Source organism: Pseudopipra pipra, chromosome 1 (assembly GCF_036250125.1).
Source record: "Pseudopipra pipra isolate bDixPip1 chromosome 1, bDixPip1.hap1, whole genome shotgun sequence".
NCBI classification, from domain to species: domain Eukaryota; kingdom Metazoa; phylum Chordata; class Aves; order Passeriformes; family Pipridae; genus Pseudopipra; species Pseudopipra pipra.
Window position 1 is genome coordinate 45741383 of NC_087549.1, and position 27030 is coordinate 45768412.

Sequence of the window (27030 nt, forward strand, 5' to 3'; positions counted from 1 at the left end):
TAGGAGATCAACTCTTTGAGTTCTATATCACTTGTTTGAATCTTGGCCAGAAATTGCCACTATTTGCTGGCTTTTGCATAATATACATAAAAAGCCTTGACAATCTCAATCTAACTCCGAATTCCCAGCTATGCCTACTTAATGCTAGATCATTTCTGAGGAGACCAAAAGAAAAAAAAGAGCTTCTTCTCTTGGGCTTATGCTATAGATGAAGCATAAAACCCGAGGAATCATTCATGTTTGGAAGGAATGCACAGGTTTCTTCTCTGCTCTCTCTCACCATAAAGCAATGCAAAGATTATATCTTAAAAAGGTATTACCCACCCCTGCTCTCTTATCTCTTTATCACAATATCCAAAAGTAGGAAACTATGAGCTGGAGGAATCTTTTGGTTATAATGTAAATGAGGGAAGCCAACTGCTTGACAGAAACTTGTTCAAGACTAGAAGGCTCAGTAAAATGATGATGGTGTGAACAATTTTTCTGCCAGTGTTACTATTTCTGCTAAGTAAATTTAAAGGCAGTAGTAGAACTGTAAGACGCATCAGCCAGAGCTCAGATCTGGTAACTTTCCAGCTATGCTGCAGTCTTTTTTTTTTTTCAGGCCTTTAGGGATGGATGGGTTGAAGGATGTGTGGGGCCAGGCTCATTTAGGTGACAGGTAATTACTCTCACCGGACAGTTGGTTTATGGAATTGTTTATGCTGGGTGCTTTGCATTTCGTAGAACACTTGTAAGAGTGAATAAATGCTCAAATACAGTCATTAGTAAATGTTAATATTTTGCTTACCAACCAGAAAATACAAACAGGAGTCTATTACTCAGGGAAAGTCACCGTTTCAGAAGCAAATCCAAGCAATTCTCGTTAGAATTGCTAAAGAGACTGAACACGTGTTCCGTGAGGTGCAAATCCGGGAAACTCTTCCTTGTACCAATGTTTAAACATCAGCTATGCCCTTCTTGCTTACTTTCACTAAGTCTTGGGCTAAATTTTAATCCGAAATTCATGACCAGGTGGTGTTTCCCTCACTTACTGTTCTTCACAACTCCTGGGATCGGTGCAATTGCATGGGCTACAACTTTAAAGAGGGCGCGTGAAGGGAGGGGTTGGCGGGGGTCTGTTTTTCTGATTGAGGCTGCTCTTCTCGGCTGAGTCTCATTTGGTTGTTATGACTTGCAGGTGGTGAGTGGCTCTCTCGCTGCCCGGGCCCTGCTCTGCCCCGCGGAGGCGGCGGGCGGCGCGGTTCCCGCTCCGGCACCGGCGGGCGCGCATCTCCCCCGCGGCTTCTGGGCCTGTCCTCCCTCTTCCCTGACTTGGGTACAGAGCTGTATCGCAGCTCACAAGTGACCGCTATTTCCAGTTTCAAGACTAATGAAATCAGCGTCGTAAAAGCGCGTACTTACGCTGCCCTTCCCCGACAAAAGTATAAAAGCAAATCCGCTGTTTCCTTTCAAAACATGAGCATGACGGTTTGTGTTATTTTCTAAAGCGGGGGGGAGAAAGTATTTTGCTTCCAAGTTCAAGTGTAAAACAAGATGACTTAAAATAAATAATGCACCATTTTGAATCACTACTTCATGAGATTGTCTAGGGGCCAATGCCTACAAATCCTCCCCTTATTATATCCAAGGATGGAAGCTCTGATGCATGGACAAAAAACAACTTCGCCGACTGACCCATGGGCGAGAGGAAATCTGTGCCAGCTCCGCAAATGAGCCAGCACTGGTACTCGCTTCTCTAACTGTTCGCTCAGCAGCACTTCCCAGCTCTCTTCCACACGCTGACATTTTTGGACAAGCCAAGCTTTTGAAAACATTTGCTGATAAAATTCAGCAGGTAGATTAGGGAAAAAAAATACGGAGGGGAGGTAGTTAAGAAAAACAAAAAAAAGCTAAGCAGTAACAGCTGAGCGGAACTTGCCGAGCCGCCAGCACCCGGGCAGCGGGCGAGCACCAGCGGCGCCCCCGCAGCTTCTCACTGCACCGACTGTTCCCTGCCGAGCACGGCAGCTCCTTCCTTCCCCAGCAAGTTCTCGCTTACCCCCCCCCCCCCCCCCCCAAACCATTTCAGTGCACCAAGTGTGTGGGTTGGAATTTATTTCGCTCCCCCGCTCCTGAGCTGCTGGTGTTGCAGGGTGAATGGGCGCTGGCGCCTGCCCCGCTGCCCTCAGCGCCCGCTCTCCGGGGACCGAGGAGGGGCAGCGCTATTCGCAGGCACAGCGGCGAATTTCCCCGGCGCTCACTCTGCCGTGCCGTTCCCATTGGCCGTGCGGCCGGCAGGGAGCGACGGGAGGCGAAGAGGGAGCTGCCAGCAGCAGGGAGGCAGGCAGGCACCGGGCGAGCGCGTACACAGGCGCACGGCAGGCAGAGGCTGCTGGGGTATTGTTATCATTGTGCTTCGGCGGAGGGCTTTGCCTGCAGGGGGAGGGGTGGAGGGAGGAGAAGAAAGAGGGAGAGAGAGAAAGTGCGGGGCGAGCATGCAGCAGGGCTGGGGCCGGCGAAGCGGCGGTGCTGGCGTGCCCGGGCTGAGGCGCTGAGAGGAGCCGCCTGCCCGAGCTCGCTGAGGGCCACCGGCGGGAGGAGCGAGGTGGGCACGATCCAGACGTGGGGAAGTCAGCCAGCCGAAGGGAGCCGCCACCGCACTGGCCTCGCAGCAGCAGCAGCAGCGACTACTTCTTTCTTATCTCCCAGCCTTTTGTTCGCCCATCCTCCTCCTCCTCCTCTTCCCTGCCCACCCTCTGCACCGCGTAGGGGGCTCGGCAGAGAGACAAGCAGGCTGACCCAGAGCTGAGTTTCATCCATCCTCCGCCCCCCGCTCTCTCTGCCGTCTCTCTCTTCCTCCGCTGCATCGCTGCCCATGAGCTAGAGCGGCAGCCGGCTCCGGCAGGCGGGGGCAGACGCCGACCGCAGCTCCCGGCAGCTGCCGCTGCCCGACCCTCCCCGCCGCTCCCCTCGCCCCGCTCCGCGGGCTCCAGCCGCGCTCCGGAACTGCTGGGGGCCGCCCTGCCGCCGCCCCTTCTCGCCTCCATGTGCCGGGTAGCGGGAGCGCCGCCGCGGATCCTGCCGCCGCTAGCGCTGATGCTGCTGGCGGCCCTGCAGCAGGTAAGCACCGCCGGCGGGGAGCGGGCCGGGCTGCGGCTCTTTGTTCTCCTACGGGCGGCGATGCCCGGGGAAGGCGGGAGAGCCGGGGGGCAAATGGGAGGGGGGGGGGGGGACAGGCAGGCTCCGCTTTGAGGAGGGGGAGTCTCGGGGAGGGGGTCGGGGAAGGTGGCGGTCGCCGCTGCCCCGCTGCCGGTGTGCCCCGCGATGGCTTGTGGCCGCTTGCGCGGAGCCACCTGCTCGGGGCAGCCCCGCCGGGCTCCGGTTCCGCGCTCCGGGGAGACAGGGGAGCTCCTGCCCAGGGCCGGCTGAGAGGGAGAGGGTGGTCCCCGAGACGCGAGAGGTGACGGGGCGCGGATTCCCCCCCTCGCTACCGGGAGAGCAGGTGCCGCGGGACGGGGGGGCCGGCCGGTCCCCGCGCGGCCGGCAGGAGCACGGGAGCTCGGCCCCGCCATGAGCGCGGGGGACAAAGTAACGGAGCGGGGAACGGAGCGCACATCCCACTCTCCCGCCCCGCGTGGGGAAGGGCGGGCGGGGGTGCCAGAGAAGTGCGGGGAAGGGGGCGGCCCCCCGCGTCTCGACTACCCCCAGCTCCCGTGCCCACTAATCCCTTCCCGGGAAGAATTTAATCAGCCTCCGCCTGGGCGCTAGGCTTCCCCACCCCCTGCCGCTAACGGGAATTTCCACTGGGACGGGCTCGGGCTCCGAAGTGTTTTAATTTATTATTATCCGAGTCCTGCTGCTGCCTCGCCGGGGCCCTCCAGGCGGGCTCTGTCCCGAGTGACGGGGTCCTGGGCAGGTGGTCGCGGGACGCGGGGAGGCGCCGGGCACCGCCAGCCGCGATGTGCTCCCCGTAGGGTGCAGAAAGTAGGGGTCTGCGGCGAGATAGGACTGCCGGGACGCTGGGGGGGGGGGAGGGAGAACGAGGAGACGACAAAATGGATCCCGGTTGGGGCAGCGAGGGCAGTGCCCGCGGGACGGTGGTTGGGCTCCCCTCCGGCAGCGCGCGGTGTCCGGAGCGGGCGCGGAGCCCGCGGAGCTCCCCGAGCGGAGGTGGGAGGGTGGCGGTGGGTTCCCCGTTCGCTTTGTGCTGGCTGAGCTCGTATCCGGCGCCGCGCCGGGGGTGGAGAGGGCGGTAAGTCCGAAGGACAGATGGCGCAGATCATCGCCTCTTAATGGTATTTACGGTTGGGGCATTTCTGCCGGGCCGGGGGAGCGGGTTGAGGCGAGGCCGGCAGCGGGGCCGGGGTGCTGGGGCGGGCAGGGCGCCCTCCCGCCGAGCCCGCAGCGGCTGGCGCAGGGCGGGGGTGGCGGCGGGCGACAGCCACTGTCCATGGTGCGGCCCCGCCGCCTCCGCCGCAGCGGGGGGCAGGAGGAGCCCGCCCGTCCGCCCGTCTCCGCTTCTCCGTCCCTCTGACACCCCCATCCCCTCACGGGTCCCCAGGCGAATGAGTCCCTCCCGCAGTTTCTGAGGCTGTCTCGGGGGCTGATGACTTGCACCAGGCGAGGTACGAGGATTTTCCCTTGAGTCTTAGGGGGACGCAAGGCAGGCTGGCTGGCGTGACACGGGAGTATCCGGCTGGGCATGAGCGGCTGCATGTGAGAGCAGCCACCCTGTTCAGAAACTTGTGATGTGCCACTTACCGGCTGTTGTTATGTTGGGTTGTGTTGGTTTTTTTTTTAAAGTCCTTATGTGCTGTTTACTGTATGTGCTTTCAGTTCTGTTTAGTCTTCCTATCTCAATAAATCTTTAAAGCACAAAATCTGCAGTAAGCTTTTATTCCGGTTTTTTTTTTTTTTTCCTTCTACCCAAGGCAGGTTTGAAATTGAAGCACAAGCTATGAATTAAGGACAGGAGCTAACCGTGTTGCTTTTATGTATCACTCAGTGTCACTGGCACGTTACGGTTGGGGAATCCAATTTCCCCGTTGTTTGGGTATCCATTAAATCAGGTTAGGGTTGATTTTTAATAGTGTGTAACAAAATTGGAACTTGGGTATGAAATCAGATTTATAGACCTGTGTCTGTACAACAGTTTCATTTTAAAAGCTCTTTTTCCCTCTCCCCTTTTTCTTTCACACATACTGCGAAGAACCTTCCCAAGCTAGGTGCAGTGCTAACTTTTTATTCCCCTGTCATCGCACCTACTAGTTTTGGTTTGTAGGAGGTTATCTGTGTCAGGTTCTTTTGAAATGTTGAACCTTTCTGCTTAGTTTTTCCTCTGTGCAACACAACTGCTATCTACCTCTATTTTCTACAGTTATTAATCAGTTTGTTGTTTGTTAGTGGTGTAGAAAAGCTGACATTATGGAATTACTTGGGAGATTGTAACTGGAATCAGATTTTATGGCAGATCTGTGGATGTTGTTTATGTACAGGAAACGGGGCTCGGAGTTTTAGCAATATGTAACCTGCTCAAGACAGAAGAGAACGAAAACTGCCCTTTATTTTGCTGGTTAGCAGATCAGTATGAGTCTGAGAGTATTATGTTAAAAAAATCCTGACAGAAAAGAGGATAAAAGGAGTGAGTCTTGTTTTTCTGGCTAAAACAACAGTTCCAGTCCAACAGGATTTAAGAAGGAATGGGAAAGCTAGCATGAGTTTACAGGAATGAAAATACTGTTAGAAATAAACTGGAAAGGGGAGTAGAAATTGTGCTCAAAAAGGGAATAATTTTTTTTTAACATATAATATAAGGTGATTGAAGCACTCTGTGGACGTTGTCCATTTCTAAATCAAAAGCAAGTAAACAATTAAGCAGTTTTGGAGCCTTCGGAGCTTAGGTGACCGGTTTGAATTCAAATTATGATGACAGAGGACATAAGTTATTACCCTCTGCAGGCAGTTTTGGTCATCTTCCAGGTCTTAGCGAATGTATCCAGGTGATAAAGCTACTACCCTAAATGACACTCCCGTTAAGCTGCCTCAGCTGAGAATTCGGCAATGGCGTTTCTTGCCACCTCTACCCCTCTAGTAATCAGCCCCAGCAGTAGTTGCTGGCAGAATTGGGATGAGAAATATTAATGTGGTTTTATGAAGAAGTGGCAGCGAGATCTCCTGTTGTGGGTACATATTCTGTCTCTCACAATATACCTGTGTCATAGATATTTTTTTATCAGTCTATTTTAAGTAATACAGTAAATATACAATTGTTTAAACATAAGTTTTAGGATGTCTCTGATTTTCAACCCCATTAACAGACTTCAACATCATTAACTCCTTACAAAGTGAACTGAAATGAATTGAATGCATTTTATAACACATCTCATAAGCCCCAGACCAGCCAGGATAGCTGTGTGAGTACCTCAGCCTTTTTGGAAGTAGATCTTTCTGTTCTGGTTTTACTTTGTCTTCAAAGAATCTATTGGAAAAGTTAAATGTGGCAGGCTATTGCAGCAGAGAGCTCTCTAATCATTGTCTCTCTGGTCTAGGTGATAGTGATACCACTGACACAGCCTCAAAATTCAGATACTTTTTTTCCTTCAGTTCTGCAATTATCTCTTTGCATATTAAACTGAATATATTATTTAAATATATATTTTGTTACAATAATTTCTAAAAACTACTTTTTGCATCTATTATAGGACAGATAAGGTTGCGTAATTCAGCAGCGAGGTTTTGGAATTTAAATCATTGGTTGACAAAGCAGGAGATAATTTTGTGTATTAAATGAGTTCTAATTGTCTGGCCAGATATTATAGGAAGCTCAGGAATACATATACTGCTTACATAACCAAACGTGTATGTTCTCTTCTGTTGTCAGTTTATGTATTTTTAATAAATATGTATTTTCTAGAGAGCCTTCTAGTGCTCCCTCTCCTCGTGGGTAGTACTGCTACCTAGGCATGCAGCTCAGTGTGCTAGGAAGATGAATGTATAGTTTTGATACCAGGTTTTAAAATATTGTCTCAAATTACCATATTTTTGAACTACATCTAGTCAAGAGTGTGTAATTCAAAAACTTCCTATCCGTTGTTTTCCCTTCTGCTTCCAGAAGTTGGGGGACCTCCCAGAAACATCACTGGAAGAACCCTGTCATGTTCTGTCTTTCTTAGTTTCATTGATGCTTTTATATCAATAATTTAATTTATTAGTTTTTTAAATAGCTGAACACTAACACATGAGACAATTTAGTTGTGACAGAGTTGCATGTGTATATTTAAAAATAGCTTGAGGAAGCTGTGAGTAAAGTTATTTTTACTCAGTACAGACACTATTGTGTAAGGGACTTTTTATCATGTGGTAAGGAGAAGGAATTTTTGAATGGCCATTTCTGCCTGAGTTAGAGAATAATTTGCCAGTTAAACTCTCTTTCTGTTTTTCATTGGTTTTGTAAATGCTTTTGTAGATTAACAAAAAAGTTTAGAAAATTGCAGTAGTTTCAGTAGTTCACCACTGCTCCCGTTAGGAGGAGAATTTAATTTATTTCAGACAGTGTATACATACATACAAAACATAAGTCCATTCCCCAAAGGTTCCCTGGCATTTTTATTTTAGATTTTTGTTACAAAGTGTGGGAGGAACCTGTAATGGCCTTGCTGAATACCTGTGTACTTCCAGTAACCCAGTGGCACTAGTTGTACGTAAGGTGCAGTGAGACATGTCAGAGTGAAGAGTAATAAAAGCAAAAGGAATACTTGATGTCTTTTAGAGTAGCAGTGGTAAAGTACTTCTCATGTACCACTGAACTGGGACTTGCTCATTGGCCAAGTTAATACTGGTATACAAAGAAATGAGTCTTGAGAGGAAAGAAAGGTATTGTACATTACTACAGGATGAATTTAGTGAAGATTTGTATTTTGCTAAAGTGTGTTTGTAGTTTGTGAGATGAGCTGAGAGGGACCTTTTTCACCCAGATGTCAGGCCATGTTGCAGTTCACCTTGAGAGGTGTATAACCAAGTCTGCATGATTCATCATTTGATTTGATCTTGCAGTTCTCGTTGAAAGATCATGGGAGCTCCGTCTGAATAAAGAAGAGAAATTAGGTTTTCTATTTTTAAATGGTTTATGAAAACAGATACAGGATCAGCAGCTTCCAAGATGGAAGGTGTATCACTGCCAAATCTTTTCAGTGTTTCAGTTAAACTATTTGGTTTTAGTCAGTATTCGTGTATTTAATTAAATATCATGTTTCCAAAAGGCGCATTTATCCTCTCCTCTAGGCACTCCTTGACATATTTAAAAAATATATTTTTACCAACAGACTCCTCTAGGGACTCTTCCATTCCTTATAATTAGCATATAATTATCACCCAGCAGCTGAAGACATAGTTAAAATTTTGTGATCCCCCCAAAGAGGCCCAGCAAGGCCTCCCCAAAGCTCAGGAAAAAGCAGCATCCTCCTGTACACATTAGCAGCAGTTTTCATGTGCTGAGACGTTCAGTGTGAGCAATACAATGCTTATTATCAAATCAGAGAGAGGTCATTTCCTCTTGTAGAGAAATTAGAATGTATGGTCCAATACAGGACTGGTTTATTTGGTTGAGATGTTTTTATTATTATAAAAAAATGTAGCTTAGATTTACAGAAATTCTATTTAGTTTTATTATTGCAGTTGAAATTTTAAGATACCCTACTCTGAACTGTGACTTACTTGAAGAACCACGTGTTTTGAAAGATGCAGCACTCCCATGTTCTCCTAGTTGAGGGAGGGGAAACGTCCATATCGGGTGATGGCTTTGAACTATGTGGGATATACTAAGTAAGTGTCTCCCTTTTTAGTAAAGCAAATGAACATTGTTTCTCAGTTGGAGTTAACAGAATAGGCTATGAACATGTTTTGTAAAGCTGGCAGATGAACAGGTTGAGAGTCCTTGCTGAGAAGGACTTGGGGGTGCTGGTGGATGAGAGGCTGGACGTGACCCAACAAGGTGTGTTTGCAGCCCAGAAAAGCAACAATATCCTGGGCTGCACCAAAACTGTGAGCAGCAGGTCAAGGGAGGTGATTCTACCCCTCTGTTCTGCTGTGATGAGACCCCACCTGGAGTGCTGCATCCAGCTCTGGGGTCCCAAGCAGAGGAAGGACATTGACCTGTTGGAGGGTCATGAAGATTAGTAGAGGGATGGAACACCTCTCCTATGAGGAAAGTGTGAGAGAATTGTGATTGTTCAGCATGGAAAAGAGAAGGCTTCAGTGACCTAATTGCAACCTTCCAGTATCTGAAGGGAGCCTACAAGGAAGGTGGAAGGAGACTTTGTGCGAGGGCATGTAGTGACAGGACAAGGGGGAATAGCTACAAACTGAAAGAAGGTAGGTTTAGATTAGATACTAGGAAGAAATTCTTTACTGTGACAGTGGTAAGGCACTGGAACAGGTTGCCCAGAGAAGTTGAGGATGCCCCATACCTCAACTTGTTCAAGGTCAAGCTGGATGGGGCTTTGAGCAACATGGTCTAGTGGAAGGTGTCTGTGCCCATGGCAGAGGGGTTGAAACTGGATGATCTTTAAGGTTTCTTACAACCCAAGGCATTCTATGAACCTTTGGTGGTTTAAAACAACTTTATTTTAAAACACAGATGTTGCAGATTTTGTCACTTGGGGAAGGTGCTTGGGAGCTGTAAGTATTGGTTTAATTTCTGATCTAAAATCTTGTGGTTCATGAAACAGAGTGTTAAGTAGAAGTGAAGATGGCCTAACGAAAGCCCTTTCTGGTGTAACTGAATGACCTCTGGGAGGATGTAGCCTGGCACCCACTTTGGAAGCTCTTGGCTTCCTGAACAATTTGGATGAAAGGCACATTTCTTTTGCTTCAGTTGCACTCTACAGTTGAAAACAAATTATACTTGACTACATTTGCTGAAGTACTGAGTACTGTGGGGGTATAAACTGTTGCAGCTTTTCTTTGCAGCAAGTTGGAGATTTAAGAGAGTTGCTTAACAGTTTGAATTTTAGCATCTAAAGCTTTTCAGAGATGTTCTATCATCCTGCAGAGTGTCTTTTGTATGCCTTATGGCAGTAAGTAGAAACTCGCTATGAAATAACACCCACCTTTTACAGCATATCCCACTGTGTCAGATAATGTCTTTACACAAAGCTAAAAATGGACAGGACAATCTCTAGAGTTGCAACGTAAGTTGCAAATGAGTATTGGGCACCATCCTGGCTTTTAAATTAATGAAGAAACACCCAGTCTTTAAACACAGTCACAAATGTTTCTGTGATCTGTGCTTAAGTTGAATATTAGTGTCATAACTGCAAATTAATATTGGTTATTAAGGAGGAAGAGCTCGAATACCCTGTTCTTGCTTAGTCATACATATAATTATGTCAGACATTGTTTTGAACTTCATACAATAATGTCCTGGTGAATTGGCTGGACTTGGCACCTAGTAGCTGTACTGTGTTCAATTATACTCTATAGTATGATATTTTCTCTGATGCATACCCCTCTGTTTCTCATTTTACTACCTAGGCTTATTTTCCTATAGGAGTAAATTACATTGATTATAAAAGAAAGCAGTCTTTCAAAAGCAACTTCCCTTGCATTTTGGTACAATTGCTATTAAGAAATCTTATGTTGTAATGCATGCAGAAGAAGAGACTTTGAAGAACAGAGACTTTGATATTTCAGATTAATGTAGCTACTGTTGAACTCCAGTGGTGTATGGTATATTCGGAAGTGGTGAGCTTACATTTTGAAATAGATGTTTCTTTAAATGGATGTTTCCAGATGTTTGGAATTGCATTTTAAATATGTCTACTTTTTAGAAACTATGGAAATTGGAAAGGGTTATTAATCCAGAACTGTCAAGACTAGTGAAGAAATCCTGCTTGGCTTTATTCTTGTTTCAGTTTACAAACTTCACAACCGTGAGGCCTGTATTGGAAAACTTCTACTGGTGATGTTTAGAAAAAGATGTAAATGTGAATCCTTTAGAATTATAAAATTGAGATTGTCAACAGGTTGTTGTGGTGTTTTTGTAATTTATTTTTTTTAAACTGAGCTGGAATATAACCTTGGAATTAAAACACAGATTTCTAGATATGAAACTAAAGTAAGTGAGGAGCACGGTATCAAAATTGCAAACTTAACTGTCTAAATATATCAAAAAGGTGAATTCTCTTAATTGATTGAATAACAGTTTTGGCAAAGGACTTCTAATTTACATCATGATGCTTCAAAATTGCAGTTTGTGTGTTGCATTTAATCTGAGATCTTACAGTACTGAGTTTATATGCATGATCTGACACCATGTTTGACCAGGTGTTAGCTCTCTAGCATCTGAAGACAGTAATGCTTATTACTCATTTTGCAGCTAAAAATGACTAAATAAGTCATTAAGGATGAGGAAAGCAGAATACTTTTTCAATAGTAACTCTATTTTGCTCTAGCAAAGTCTGTCAGCACTTGAGAGGAGAATTTTCCAAGTGCTGAACTTGTTTAAAGTTTTGTAACTGCACTGAGTAGGTTTTATGTGGGTACAAGCTAAAGTAATTGCATTCCATCTTAAAAGACAGAGTTTTTTTGAGTAGAGTCCTTCTGTAGATGAATGTACTAGTAATATTATCTTATGTTTGAAACAGTCTTGGGAATTGTACTAGTCACACAAAACTCTGTAAATTACAATAACGTAGTTTGTAATCATAATCTTCATTAGCTTTCACCTTTTGCCCCAGATAAGGGGATAAAAATATTTCAGCATCCTCCTTTGCTTGGAGTTAAAATGGTTTAAATCTTGAAGTACTCTTAGGCTGAACTCGATATGACCTGGTGTGTCTGAAGTTGCAACTTCAACTTAATTCAGAACGCTTAACATAGGGCAATTAAGAATTGCTGAAAATTTGAATTCTTCTTTCCCTTGTGTTTTTATTCTGAAACAATCTTTACAAAGGGCTGTTTTTGGAGAGCAGAGTACAGTCTTTTGTTTCCGGATAAAATCGATGGCTGCAAATGAAAGAATAAAGAAGGCTCTCTATTCATGTCCCCCAGCCTTTGTTTCAGTGGGCATTGTTTCAGTTTATAAGAGCTGTTTAGTACATATAGATTACTGAAAAGGCTGAAAGATTCCCAGGCGCATGGGTGCAGACTTGTTAAAAATCCTGCTGTCTCCTCAGCTGCCCACCAAGCCACCCAGTACCTTTTTATATCAATGATACCACGAAAGTCTATTTTTTTTCTTTTCCACCACATTTACTTTGACATCATCTTTTGTAGAGTAGTTTAAATGAGTCTCTTACTATTTTTCTTTCAAATTATGGGAACCTTATCAAACTTGTGATTTGAGTTCTAAAGCTGAGGAAACTGGCAGTTGGAATTTTAATTATTTCTCATTTACCATCTTTTTATCTTAAAAACTCAGTGTTTAAATAGACTGTTTGGGCTTAGCTACAGATCCAAGTTCCAGTTTTGCAGGTAACATAGTCCCATGGTAATTTAAACTATTGCTTTATGTTTGCTTTCTCTTTAGGGTCCACATATAGACATTTTCAAGTACATAAGCAATTGTACATGGGTGAGATACCTATGTAGAGCTTAAGTCACAAGTAAATCCACACCACAGTTTCCATTAACCTGAAACTCGATAATTATCAAGTTGTCTCACTGAGCACTTACCTGGATAGTGAATTAACTTGCTAGTTAATTTTTTAATTTTTGTTAGTGTGAGTGTTGAGTTGCACAGTTAGGAATGTGTTGGTGTTAATGTAGAGCAATGTGTTACAAATGCCTCCTTCTATTAGTGATAAAATTATTCTAGTAGGGCTTGGCAGGCTGAGCTTGACCATGTGTATATCAGTGGAGAGATTATGCTTCTGTCCAGTCCCTTTTCCCTGACGAAACCCTTGTGGTTTGAGGTGCTCTTGTCCCACCTCTGCTTTAAGACTCTTTTTCCCTGAAATTACTATTGTGAATTGGTGAATAACCTCGTCCTGTCCTCTTTCTCTGTCCTTTTTTTTTTTCTTTTTCGTATAGGGCTTTCTTTGTCAAGTGTATGCAGATGTGCTTACATGGCCTTGAACAGGTCTGCTTGGTGGAAGACCATCTGAGAAAATAAAAAGGAAAATCTAATTTAAGTCTTGATTAGATTTAAGTATGATATAACGGCACAGTTGCTTGTGCTTTCAAAGACCATGTACTACATCTGGGCATGCATGTGGATAGGCCTTTATTTGGCACGTAGGCATGTTTGAGATTGTGCGAGGGCTCTCGCGATTTCTTGTACGGATCTCAGCTCAGGCTGGCGTGGGAGCTGGTCTGTCTGCCTTGTGCAGTGTGAAAGAGATTTTGCCACGTATCGTTACGTACTCACATGTAAGATGGACTGTTGTCTTATGCAGCACCGAAATGAGACAAAAACAACCCACTGAAAAGAAATCTTAGTCCTTTGCCACAGAACTGTCCTGGAAAATAGCTTAGCTATCAGAAGTATCTTCTGAATGTGGAAGATACAGAAAAAACAAGTTTCCAAATGCTGTATTATATTTCTTAATAAAAAGGCATTTATGAAACTCTTTTAAGACTGTGATTTGAAGGTAAACTTTCTTAACAAGTGAGAGAAAAAACAGTTTCAGTGGCTCAGCTCTACCCTTGTTGTGCAGATTTGATAATGAGCTGCTCTGCTTTTAACTTAATGTCCCTTTGAAATGGAAGGAGATTGCATTGGAAACATTTGGCTTTATATGGTATCTTTTTGAATGCTAACACAAATGTTAACGTAGTGCAAATGTAACATTTTATCTTGGTTTAGTTGTTCTGGTACAGCCTCACATAGAAATACTCTAAATAAAGCATTTTAAAGCAGTGGTTGAAGTCATTCCTCTCAAGTTATCTGTCTGTGAAAAAGTTACCAAAGGGTTTTGTGCAACATTTATTTCCAGAGGAAGGAATGTTTTTGTTCCCCTTATGATTCCCCTTCAGTCTTGATGGCTGGTTTAGTGGAAATACTCAGTTGTCAGAAGAATCAAGATTGTGTATTATTTAGATCTTACCAGACAAGTGGGATTTGTTCCTTCCATTCCAGTTATCAGAAAGATTAACCCTTTGCCCTCGCGGTCCTAATTGCAGGCATTCAGAAACAAAGATTCTGCTTGTACAAGACAGCAGCAAAATGGAGTACATGCCAACCCGAATGTTTCTCTGGTGAATGAGGGTTGCAAGTATTACATAAATTTTGTCTTATGTTTCAGGCACCGATAAAAGCAACCTGTGAAGAAGATATGTCATGCAAGACTGGGTTTCCTGAAGATGTTCACAGTGCAGTGGTGTCAAGGAGTGTACATGGAGGACAGCCTCTTCTCAACGGTATGGTTAGAAAGCATATTTTGATTTTGTTATTATTTTTTTTTGGTTCCTCTAATTTTAACCATAAATCACTCTGAAGCATTTTTATCCTTAAATAGGGCAGAAACTCGTGCAGGAAAGAACATCAGCTGCTCTGTGATTATTTTTTGATTACTGTCATAGGACTTGGAAAATCTGTTGGCATTAATGGCAGCACATGCACCTCTGACTGTAATTTGAAAACTCTGAGTGTTGGAGGACTTCCTGTTGTTGTCCACTAATTCTCATTCTCAGCACATCATTCGCCCCGATGTTTCAGTCTATTCCTAGAGCCCAAGTATGCATGATGAAGAGGCAATGAAAATTTTCTTTGCGCGTTATATCTTTCATAGAAATACTGCACTTACACCCAGTCCTAGCACTCATATTAATGCAGAGACAGTTCCCTTACTGCTTTTTTGTGGCAACCTGAGAAGAGACACCTATGAAAAGCAAGTAACAGGGCAGACAGCAACATGAGAGAGTGATTGTCTGTGAGCCCTCGGTCAGTGACTGCAGCACTGCAGGCTCTGTAAAAAGCAGTGCCAGGGCTGTCTCATAAACAGTGTGCTGCTCTCTCACCCTGGCACCTACCTGCATCTGAATGGCACAGTGCCCAGGCTCAGGATGCTGGTGCTCACGTTGTGCTTGGTGAGTGCAAGCCCTTGTCTCCGCCGGGGATGCCCTGCGGTCAGTACATCTGCCCGCGGGTTGTCCAAGTTGGGAATACGGTTCGTTGTTCTTCTTGTGTCTCTATTTTTCAGGGATAGAGTGGGACACAGAGGCACATGCTCTGAATCTTTCCTAGGTTTCCCAGCCTCTTGAGTTTCAGTATACAAGTTTGCAGAAGTACAACATTTTAAAAAATGTGCATTAATTCGTCTGCTTTCTGAACTGGTAACATAATTTTTTTTTTATCTAATTTAGAAATTGTGGAACTAAGAACATCAGTTTTAGATGGTTTCAAAAACAGCTTAAATAAGGGCTAATTTAGTTTAATTTGTTGTTTCTTTCACATATAAATTTGGCTACACAGTTCAAGATATTTAAATGAAAAAAATTCTAATAAGTCTGCAAAACAAATGAAATAAAAGCTATAGTCTTGACTTTACAGGCTGTATGTAGCAGTCTCTCCTTAATTATATTTTACAGACCTGTTTTGTGCTTTCTTAGAAGTATAATGGAAGCTTGAGTGCGGGATGAATCGATTAGCTTTAGTGTGTATTTAAACTTGAGTTGTTAAAGTTTTTTTCTGTTCAGTTTCAAGGAAATACATTCTACCACCATAGACTTTTCTTTTATTAAAGGATAGCTTAGAAATTTATGTATTAAAGTAAATGTTCTTCCAACTGAGAAAATAATAAAAAGGAAAGAGAATGTTCCTCACTTTCCCACCAAATGGGAGTTAATAGATGGCTCTACTATGGACTTTTGCAATAGCTATCAGCACTGAGAACTCCTTGGTGGGCGATGAACAAACATGGATGGGGGTGGAAACAGGAACACAAAGCACAGCAGACAAGTGCTTGCCAAAGGTGCCACCTTGAAATCACCACGTGTTTTTTACTGGTTAACTGTCAGTTTGTCTTAAAATGGAGATCACACAAGTTGTGAGATCTACTCTGTCTTGTGAAAGTTCTCTTCGCTCTGTGAAATCAAGACCCTTTCTGCAACTTCTCCCCTTTCTTTTTCCACCACGAAACACAGTGGACTGGACACTAATTATCTGTTGGTATTGCTCATGCAAACCTGATGATAATGACTGACCAGCATTAGCTGAATCTCAACTAATAACATAGGATGACAGACTGACTTCCTTTTTCATTACTCGTGCCATTCCCACAGTCCCCTCCCTTGCTTCTCAGAAGTGAGTGAAGCATGACTGTTGGTTTGTCCTTGAATGGTATTAAAATGCATAGCATTTTAGGGAAGTAAGAATTGGAAGCACTGTATGAGGCAAACACTATGTATCACACCATATCAGCTGCTTGAAAAATGACCTGGGGGAGTCTTTTTCCTGCCACCGTTTCCTCAACTGAATTTCTGCAGTGGTTAATTCTTTTGAAAATTCTGACGTGCTTAAAAGCATATAATTTGCTGGTTACACATAAGCATGCAGTCCATCATTGCATAGCTTTGACTTAAATTTAATTATACTGTCATTTTGAAATACTATTGTTGTCAAAAGCCTATTTTCTGGTTATTAAACTAGATTCAGATGATGCTGCAAGTTAACTATAGTTGCATGACATTTGCTTCTTGGGGATAATCATATGCCTGATTCTGATCTCTGTTGCCTTTCCAACTTAGGTTGGAAAAGACCTCTAAAATCATCAAGTTCAACCATTAACACAGCACTGCCAAGTCTATTATTACACTGTGTCCCAAACCACCTCATCTGCACATCCTTTAAATACCTCCAGGTTTGTGACTCCACCACTTCCCTGGGCAGCCTTGATCCTATGTTTGACAGCCATTTAGCTGAAAAAAATTTCCTAATATCCGATCTAAACCTCCCCTTATGGAAGGTGATGCCTATTGCTTGTTTCTGCGACAAGAGACCAACTGCCATTTCAATACAACCTCCTTTCAGGTAGCTGTAGAGAGCAATAAGGTCATATGGTTGGCCTTGGCCCACTGATCCTCTGCAGAACCTTCCTACTGTCCAGCAGATCAACACTCCTAACTAGCTTGGTGTCATCTGCAAACTGACTGAGAGTGCGCTTGATCCTCTCTTCCAGATCATCAGTAAATATACTGAACAGGACTGGCCCCAACACTGAGCCCTGGGGAACACCGCTAGTGATCGGCTGCCAGTTGGTTGTAACTCCATTTGCCACCACTCTGTGGGCTCAGTCATCCAGCTAGTTTTTTTTATACAGTAAATAGTGCACCCATCCAAACCATGAGCAGCTAGTTTCTCCAGGAGAATACTGTGGAAAATGGCATCAAAGGCTTTGCTAAAGTCAGGATAGACATTATCCTCGTCCACTAAGTGGGTCATGGAAGGAGATTTTGTCAGGCAAGCAGAACCTGCCTTTTCTAAACCCATGCTTACTGGGCCTGGTCCCCTGGTTGTCCTCTGTATGCCACACGACAGCACTCAAGGTGATCTGCTCCAAGACCTTCCCCTGCACCGAGGCTGACAGGCCTATAGTTCCCCATATCCTCCTTCCAGTCCTTCCTGTAGATGGGCGTCATACTTGCTCACCTCCAATCAACTGGAACCTCCCTGGTTATCCAGGACTTCTGTAAATGATGGAAAGTTGCTTGGTGACCAGTTTTGCTAGCTCCCTCAGTTCCCTTGGATGGAACCCATCGAGCCCCATAGATTTGTGTATGTCTAAGTGGTGTACCCCGTCCCTGACCATTTCCCCTTGGATTATGTGGCTTCCTTCTGCTCCCCCTCCCTGTCTCCCAGCTCAGGAGGCTGCATACCTGGAGAACAACTGATCTACTATTAGATGAAGGCAAAGGAGGCACTGAGTACCTTAGACTTTTCCTCATCCTTTGTCACTATAATTCCCCCCACATTCAGTAAAGGATGGAGATTTTCCTTAGCTCTCGTTTAGTTGCTGATGGATTTTTAGAAAGATTTTTTTTTAATTATCTTTTAGGTTGTAGCCAGATTATGTTCCACTCTTGGCAGTGTTTCTTGTGGGCAGGCCAGTCCTCCTGCTGGCGCTGAGGCCCATAGTACTGTGCGACCTGGCAGCACCCACAGATACTGAACTCATGTAACTCATTTTTTCAGTCATTGTGCATGGGGTAGTGACATTCATAGTATGTGCAGGAGTTATTTTTCTTCTCCAGGACGTCCCCTTTAGTGTTGTAATATCTTGTTACGTTGAGGGCAAGAAACTGCTCTTCTGGAGGGTCTGTAGGAAACTGTTGGATTGCCAGCCAATACAGACTTTGTTCCCCTTGTTTGCTAGAGGTTTCTTCAGCTTTGGGCTTCCACCCCCAAGGGACAAGGCGCAGATTGTCCAGGCGGTTGTCCACTGTCACTGAGTTCAGATGTACCACCTGAAAATCAGGAGCAATCCTCTCCTGGTGTCTCTTCCACAGCAGCTCATGCAGGAGGCGGCCGGATTCCCTTCCATTAATTCTTGTTGAATGCATAAGCAAATATTTTAGCACCATTTCCATCAGCATCTACCTCTACTTTGGCCTTTCTAATTTTCTCCCTGTATAACCTTGTGACATCCTTGTAGTTTCTGAATGATTTAGAGATGAAAGCCTTAATTTCCTTTGGTTTTGTGCATTGATAACCAGAAGCACAGAGACTTTATGGAATTCTCAGCTGCAGAGTCATTTGAACCTAACTTGATGCTTTCTTGACAAATTGCTTCTTAAAACACTGACCAAGAAAATGATGATATATTTATTATCTGTCTTGTTCATTTGCTTTGGTCTAGTACAGTGCGGGACAGGCTTCTCTTAAGTGCTTTGGCTTCCATCTCACCAAAATTTAAATAAAATTAGTGCTGTCATATGACTTGTTGGTCTCTGCATTCCAGCTTTTACAGTAAGATAGGATATCTGGCTTTTAAAGTACTGTTGTAAGAAATCTTTATTTTAAAAGTATCAGCAGGGTTCCATCATGTACTACATGATACTGTATGTTTTCTGAAGAGGTTTCTCTTTATTCTTGTATTCAGGTGGTGCTTGTTTTTGAGGGAGGATCGGATTTGTTCCCATTGCATTTAAAAAAAATACATATTTGATAATAGGTGTGTTCATTCATATGGTTAGGACATTCATATGGCATCTACTAATTTGTCCTTTTGTGCATGAGAGGCAACTACATGTTCAGTTGTTATCCAGGTGTTCAGTTGTCCCAGCATGTGAAAAATTAGTGGAGCAGCACATTCAGAATAACATAAATTGGTGAAGGGAAAAGAAACCCTACATTTATTAATGTGGGTAGAGGGGGGAAAAAGAGACAAAGATAGCTGCCCCTGCTGTCCTTGGTTTCAGGATGAGTAAACAGGGAAAAGCATCTAGTTGGGGAGTCACAGCAAAAGAAGTTGGAAACTACTCCTTTAGTAGGTTGTGACTGAGCTGTGTAGGAGGTAACCCACACTATACAGGCTGTGTCCTGTTGCCTCCTTCTGGCGTAGTATCACCAATGCCCCATGCTCCCTTAAACACTCTTCACTGGTCATAGCCTTGGAGACTTCAAGGCTGATGTCTTACAACTTGTCTTGCACAATATCTGGCAAGTCTGACTTTAAGACATAGCATGCTTAGGTCACTATACACATTTAAGCTAAGTCTTGTAGGCCTGGTTTTGAATTTGTTTATTTTGTTTTACCTGTTGTTCCACTTGGTTCCAGTCACTTCAATGAAATTATGGTGAATTTTACCAAAGAACTCAGAATTACTACCTTAATTTCTGTAAAGGGAGGAAAAAATGAAGTAATAATTTTGGAAACAGAAGTAAAAGAAACTTCATGCACTGCTAAAAACCATCTTAGTAATAAATCCATGGAGTTTTTAGAATTTAATATACTTTGAATTATTTTAGGACTTAAATGTTCCAACACTTAAAAAAAGAAAAGAATAATAGGCAAATAACTCTGCAGCCATCACCTAGCAGAACTAGATATCTAACCCAAATTTGTAGGCACGGTACTTATGACTTGTTTCTGTAAATAAAATGCGATTGCTGTTTGGAGGGCCGTAAATAAGATGTGATATTCAGAGAAGGAGAGATTAAGTTAAGAGAGAGTTCCATTTAATATATTAAATGCCCTTGTTTGTGCTGGTTTTATCACATTTTTGTAGTTCATCCAGGAAAAAGTACTTGTGGCAGTTCGATGTGTCCAGCCAGTTTATCTAATCTTTGTTCTATATCCTGCAAATTTTAAGATACAAATAATGCATTTCAGCTAAAATCATTCACCTAGAAAGGTTACTTGAATGGTTATTTGGTGAATCATTTCTTAGAGATTCTTACTCTGATAACTTATTGTAGCAGTTTCTTATCTTTCAAAGACATTATTTTAACATTGTCTGTCTTGTTACTAAGTGCATGATTTTAGTTTTCTGCTAAGCAAATTCATTCCTAAATGTATCCTTGGAGCGCTGTGTAGCTATAAAATATTTCTAATCTCTTTGAGTTGCACGATGATAAAGAAAAAAATATGTTTTGGTGTTGATCACAGAGATAAGCAGTGATTATGGATGAGTAACGCTGCAGTTTCATGAGCCATTTGAGCCAGAGTAAGCATCGGCGTCAGCTTTGCCGAAAGAGGCACGCTTGCACCTTCCTTCCTCTTTGAGCCTGATACGAAGTGCTCATAAAATGAACGGGGTTAGCCAATTTATCTGGGGTAAACTTGCACTCCTACTCCTTTAGATTTTTTTACTCAAAGACCTTGTATGTTTAAACAGAGCTATGGTGTCCCTGCTGCCTTTTCTCTTCTAGCAGTGAAATGCTTAGAAAATAATATTTGTTTTGATGCTTTCAAACTGAGTGACAAAACTTGATTTTGGCATTCCCACAGACTTATTTTGTAGTTTGCTGTTGAAAATGCCAATTGGTCTGAAACAACCCAGAAATGTGTTGCTGGGAGAGCGGCACTCAGGCATTGCCTGGCATTTAAGAGTAACTAACATTTCTTCTTGACATAGTAGCGGAGGGTTGCATGGATACTGTCTGTCCCAGGTGAAGTCACTTGGCTTTCTTTTATTGCTAGTGCTGTTTTATTATTCTACAAATGTCTATCATCAGCTAAGAATAAAATTCTTTGTAAAAAACTCATAATACTTCAAACCGAAGACGGCAGCACATCTTTTAAGATTTATGTGTTGTTCTTTTCTGTGAACAGCTCTCATACAGTTGTATTCTTACTATGGCAGCATACACTGGGGGCTTTGATATTCCAGTGCATATTAACTGTAGAGCCAGGGGAAGTGCCTCATATTTTCCAAGAGGGAAACTAGTTTCTCCCTGGGAAAAAAAAAAATTGTCCTTTTTTTTTCTTTCCATGAAAAAAATGAAAATGGTAACCACTTTGTTTGAAGTCTCCTTGCCTTAAGCAAAAAGACAAGTTGACAAGTTCCTTCCAGGCAGACAGCCAAAGAATCTCAGATGGATGGGGTCTCTCTATGAGCTGCTGGCAAGCTGGGGAAAAAGTGTTTCAATTCTTCCCGAAAGTATTGTTTTCTGAAATTCTTTTCCTATACTCTTCATCTTGCCCACCCTTGCAAAAAAAAAAAAAAAAAAAGAAGAATCACACAACCCACCATCCTTCTAGTTATTCTTTTAAACCTTAGTGGGAGTAGAATTTTTTTTCCCCAGAAGCTTGTGTTGGGAATATGTGGGTTAGTTTTTTTCCCTTCAGTTATCTTAATATTTAGTAGATCTAGTTTTGTCCTCTTCCATGTGAAGCAGAGTAAATTTTAATGCTGTTTCTTGGTGATGCTGTGCCTTGTTGTTTTATTGTATGTTACAATTGCATTGCAGTTTTTCGTTTCTTGCCTTTTTAATCCTTTTCCTCTTTTTTTCTTGAACAGTTTTCCTGTTTGTACTCTTTCCATGCCCCACAGCATCCTAAATTCTCCAGTGTCAGTTTTGAGCTTACTATCCTGGATTGAAAGAGCTGTTTCTGTTTACTTTAACTACACTAGCACAGTACCTGTTTTATGATGCCTCTTATCTGTTCACGTACCAAGCTCTTAATGTGTTCTTAGATACTTTTCCCCTGAAAATCAGAGCTTTCTTCTGCTAAAGCAAGAGACTGCTTTTCTTGAGATATGGTTTCCTTACTCCTTTTTCCTCATTCCTTAAGCATAGAATATATCCTGGAGTACACATAGCATGTGTTCACCTTGATGAACAGTGGTAAAAAACCTATTTGAATGATGACTCCTTTTTTCCTTTTTGTCTGACTTGTATGTGATACCTGATTTTACTCTTGAGTATTAAACTATTGACTAATGTTGGTATCTTCTCATTGCAAGCTTGTATATTGACCATTACATATATATAAACAGAGACCAAGGATAAATAATGAAATGTGGTGATGTTTTGAATATGTACAAAGGACAAATATTTCAGAAACATAACTCATATTATCCCTTGGTGGACTATAAAACTATTATGGAATTGTAGTATGTGGATCAATTTGTATATCCAGTATCAAAGAATTAATCACTTGAGTTCTAGATGAGAAGAAATTCTAAAAGAAACCTATAAACATATACTAAAGAAAATGTTTTCTTTTTATGGAATATTTGGATTAGAGGTGGAAATATATTTTGTAGTGAAATCCTGAATGAACTATTCTGTCTGCTTTTTCCAAAGAAGAAACATGATTTACCCTTATTCCCTGCATTTATTTCTAGTGTAGGCTTTCATATCTACGTCTTGATAAAGAGAAAAATACAGAGAAGTTACGGAAATCTGGAATGGTTGCAGTGTTCTGGGATCTGTAAATTACTCTCTTAGTGAATTAGTCCAGCTCAGATAGTAATTTCCATTTATGATGCATTTACTTGGAATGCACTGAATTACTTAGTACTTATTCCCTTTTCCTGTATTCAGCTGGTTACTTGCAAGAGTCTCAAAGGTAGTGTCCTTTTTGTGTGCAGAAATATGAATTATGAGAACTGAATTGTCAGCTGCTCCAGTAAGCTCTGGGCATGGCTCAATGGAGGATGGCAAAGGAGTTGTTTGTTTCTGCCCTCTGGAGCTGGGTCTAGCATTATGCTCTTTCTAACACCATTTAGTGTAGCCTCAGTTCAGTTTTAAACTATGCCATCTGGCTTTGATTCCCAAGGGGCTGTTATTTCTCCTGGAATTGCTATAGTTAGAGCCTTCTTCAAAGCTGACCAGTGCTCTAGGGAAGGCTGGGAGGAATGGTTGTTGCAAAGCCGTGGCAGAAAGCCTCCCCAGTAGGCAAAGGTGCCTTTAGGTATGGCTGATTTATTTAGAGATAGCAGAAAAGTTGCTGTTGCATGCAAGAGCTGCAAGAAAAAAAAATTGTGTCTTTGGTATATAACTGTATGAAATACATGGAGCAAAAATTCAGGTGAGGCCATCTGTGTTAGCATAACATGAGACACATGGTATGTATAATTACGCATTCAAATTCTCACTTAAGACCACAATACATCTTTTGTTGACTCGTCATTTTTCTAACAATCTGGAAGACAAATTTACTAGAGCATCCTACTGGACTGATATTTTAGGAAAACGTCCTTTATTGTAAAACACATTACCATACTAAATACAGATAAATTCCTGTAGTATTTAAACACTTAAAGACTACATCAAATCAAATACTGCTGTGTTGAAAACTTGGATGTGAGTCAACAAATCCAAGTACAGTTTGAACTGCTCTGATTTGGGTTGAATGCAGTGAGGCAGATTCATTGCTTTTGTTTGAACTTGAGACACTCAGTGTGGGGGCATTTTTTTAGTCTGCAAATGATAATTTTTGGAAGAGTTCACTTCCAAGCTTTCACAACACATCCAAGGCATTATAGTCAGCCCCGCTGAACAGAGGAGAAAGGAGGAAGAGAAGGGAAGTGCAAAGGAACAGGGTCGGATTTTTTGGATGAAATTTCCTAGAGTTGTTATTTTCTAATTAGGCTGTAGAAGGAGCAACTGGCCTTTGGTGCACTTTAAATCCTTCCAATTTAATGCCACAGGTGGTTTTCAACTCCTCTCCGTATGCCCCGGCTGGTTGATGTGTCCTCCACAGGGCAAGGAAAATAACACTAGGTGATAAATGGAGTGGAACTCTGGAGTAGAAAATGGAGTTGAGTCTAGGGAGAAGATGAAAGCAGAAGAATCCAGGTTATGAAGGATGGTGGAATGAATGGAGGAATGAACCCTGGTGTTGTTCAAGGGGGAAAGGAAAGCACAGGTTCTCCACAACCCTAGCACAGAGAAATTTGGAATTAGTTGGAAGAAGAGAGCAGAAGCAACCTAAGATAGAAAGGAAGGTATCTTGTAGTACTTTCAGATTTCTTCGTGACATCCAATTTGACTTAGTCATGACCATCTGAACCCACCCTGAAGGAAATGCTGAGGACCCAGTGGAGCTCGCCAGTGTGAATTAGGTGAGCAGCTAGTGCTGAGAAGCTTTTCTGGGAGAAACAGCTTGGCCTTTTTGACACCAAAATGACAACACGGTGTCTGTATCTTCCCTTTTTTTGCAATTTATACTAATGCTAAAAAAATTGTCTGAGTATTTATCCAAGATCAGAACATGCACAGGGAAGAGCCTTTTTAAGATATACTGATCCTATAGCCAAGACATCAGGTTGGCTAAAGAAGTACCTACAGCTGCACATCATGGCTTGTCCACTGTTCTAGAGGCATCACTGGGTTTGAGCATTGTGAGTCCATCAGTGTCTGTTGAGTGATCTCAAAACATGTGGTTTGATACCAGTAATATTTTTTTCCTTGTTTCTCACCTTGTGTATAGATGTGCAGTTTTAAGTGCTTATGAAAACACAAGCCTTAAGTGAAGCTAGGAGAGGATATGCCAAGAATGTAACTCTCTTTTCTATAGGGATAAATACATCACAATGATGTAGCTGCAGGACAAGTGAGTTAGATCAGCAAGATATTCTGTCACAGAATTGTTCCTGCTTTTTCTGGTGGGCTTTAGGTCAGCTTGTGTTGCTGATTTGCTGGGACCTGTTGCAGTAAAGGAGATAAGTTAATGAGAAATGTAGTCTGTTAGTGGTGATGAGAGAAAGGAGGTCATAACAGAATGAAACTCCACTGTGTTGGATTCTCTATTAGTTTTTTTGGTTTTGTTTTGGTTGGATTTTTTCCTCTCCTCTTTTCTTCCTGCAGTGCAACTGAGAGCTTTCTTCCTGTTTTAATTTATTCCAGGATTGGGCAACTGAGGATCAGTTCCCTCCCATCCCTTGCTGCCTGCTGCATCCCAGCCCTACCCAGGCATAGTAGTGAATTGTGCTGGCGGTTCTTAGCCAGCAATCCCATTAACCCGCCAGCCTGGCTGCAGATAATCCTGGAGAACCAGGGCACCCACCACCGCCCGCTGCTGCCATCCCTCACCTCACTGGCTGCAGCCCCTGCCTGCCCGTTGGCACTGATGCTCCGGGCAGAGAAGCAGCACAACATGGCTCGGGTGCATCTCCTCCTTCTCTGAGCTGCCTGCAGAGCTTCGGAAACTGGCCCATTTTGGTTTTTTTTCCTCTTCCTTTTTACTGTCTGCTGCAGTTTGGCAGACCTGTGAGCAGGGGCAGATAATTATGATCTTGTCTGCTTGCCTGCAGGAGCAAGCTCTTTCTTGTGCATTGTGCTGCCTTTTAAGAAGTAGATTTTGTTTGGTTTTGAAAGTTAATGGCATATGATTCTCAGGTTGTAGAGAGGAGGAATTATTTAAGGCCTTCTGTGAGTTCCAGTTTAACATTCTCTTAAATAGGAAAGTTAGGAATCCCTAAAAGAAGAATTCGTAACATAAAAGCTATCAAAATAGCACTGCAATCTGTTAAAACGATTTGCTGCAGTTTAAAATGTGAAATAAATGTACACTAATTGTTTTGAATGGAGATGAAGATGTTGTTTGAAGCCAGTCTTAGAAGGAATTAGTGAGATAGCACTGCAGTTAATGGTGGAGCACTATTTTTCTGTAATGGGCTCAGCAATGTTCTCTAATTAGCTTGCAAATTGATATTCAAATACAAGTAAACTGGCAATCAAACACAAGCAAAACATCTATGTAAGTAGACTTTGGTGTCTGCATTTAGCATACCTATATTGAAATTATGTGTGGGTGAAGGGTAAGCTCTTAGTTGTTTTCAGGATAGAGCTTTATTAATGGTGGCTCATTGGTTACAATAGGTCAGTGTTTTGGCTTAAGCACATGAAAAGAGGAAAAAGAAATTCCTTTTTTCCACAAGTGAGTAGCTTTTAAACATTAGTAACATAATGCTAAATGTGTGTGAGTTTTTTCCCTGTCTTTCTTTCAGGTTTTGCCAACTTGTGCACAGATTTAATACATAGCTGAGTTAGTGGAAGTTGTGTTGGATTTCGGTCATATTTGTGTTCAGTATTAAAATTATTGCTGTATGGTGTAGCCATTTAATTTCAAGCCTTATGCCAGAAACTGGATGCATAAAATACTTTTGGTGTTTATGTTGTAAGGTTTTCTATGGCATAAGGTACAGGTTCTTGAATTTAATGCCTTGCTCAAGTAGTTCTCCACAAAGGAGAATCACAGAATGGTTTGGGTTGGAAGGAACTTAAAAGATCACCTAGTTTCAAGTTCCCTGCTGTAGGCAGCGACACCCTCCGCTAGACCAGGTTGCTCAAAGCCCCATCCAACCTGACCTTGAACACTACCAGGGTTGGGGCATCCACAGCTTCTCTGGGCAACCTGTTCCAGTGTCCCACCACACACAAAGTAAAGAATTTCTTTCTAATGGTACAAGAAAGCTAGTGCATAAGAACTGTTGTTGGGAAAGGTAATTAAAGATCATACATTTAAAATTTGGTTTTCAGGTTCTTTTAATGTCTTTATTTTCTAATCTGTAAAACATCTCTCAATCGTTGACACACTGATAACTTGCCAACTACCCTCTGTAAGCATATTGTTTATTGACCAATGGAAATGTGACTCTATCTGTGGGTCAGCTGTGTGGTTTTATCAACCCCTCATACTCCTTCCATCAGCTGTT

The 27030-nt window shown here is 42.7% G+C and overlaps 1 protein-coding gene and 1 pseudogene across 5 annotated transcripts in view; one reads left to right on the top strand and one right to left on the bottom strand.

The window, feature by feature from the left end:
- Positions 1–2124: 2124 nt before the first annotated feature.
- The window catches only part of CDH2 (cadherin 2), a 118409-nt gene continuing 93503 nt past the window's right edge, over positions 2125–27030 (top strand). The window contains exons 1-2 of one of the 5 annotated variants that reach the window (XM_064654555.1): positions 2125–2379; positions 14226–14340. In XM_064654555.1, coding sequence (XP_064510625.1) covers positions 2140–2379; positions 14226–14340 — 355 coding nt within the window. In that variant the 5' untranslated portion in view covers positions 2125–2139. Of the gene's footprint in view, positions 2380–2531; positions 3103–3854; positions 3967–4132; positions 4235–4258; positions 4278–14225; positions 14341–27030 lie in introns of those variants that run through there. The other 4 variants (XM_064654516.1, XM_064654548.1, XM_064654538.1 and 1 more) reach the window with 4 other exon arrangements.
- On the bottom strand, positions 17965–25530 carry LOC135423209 (zinc finger MYND domain-containing protein 19-like; annotated as a pseudogene).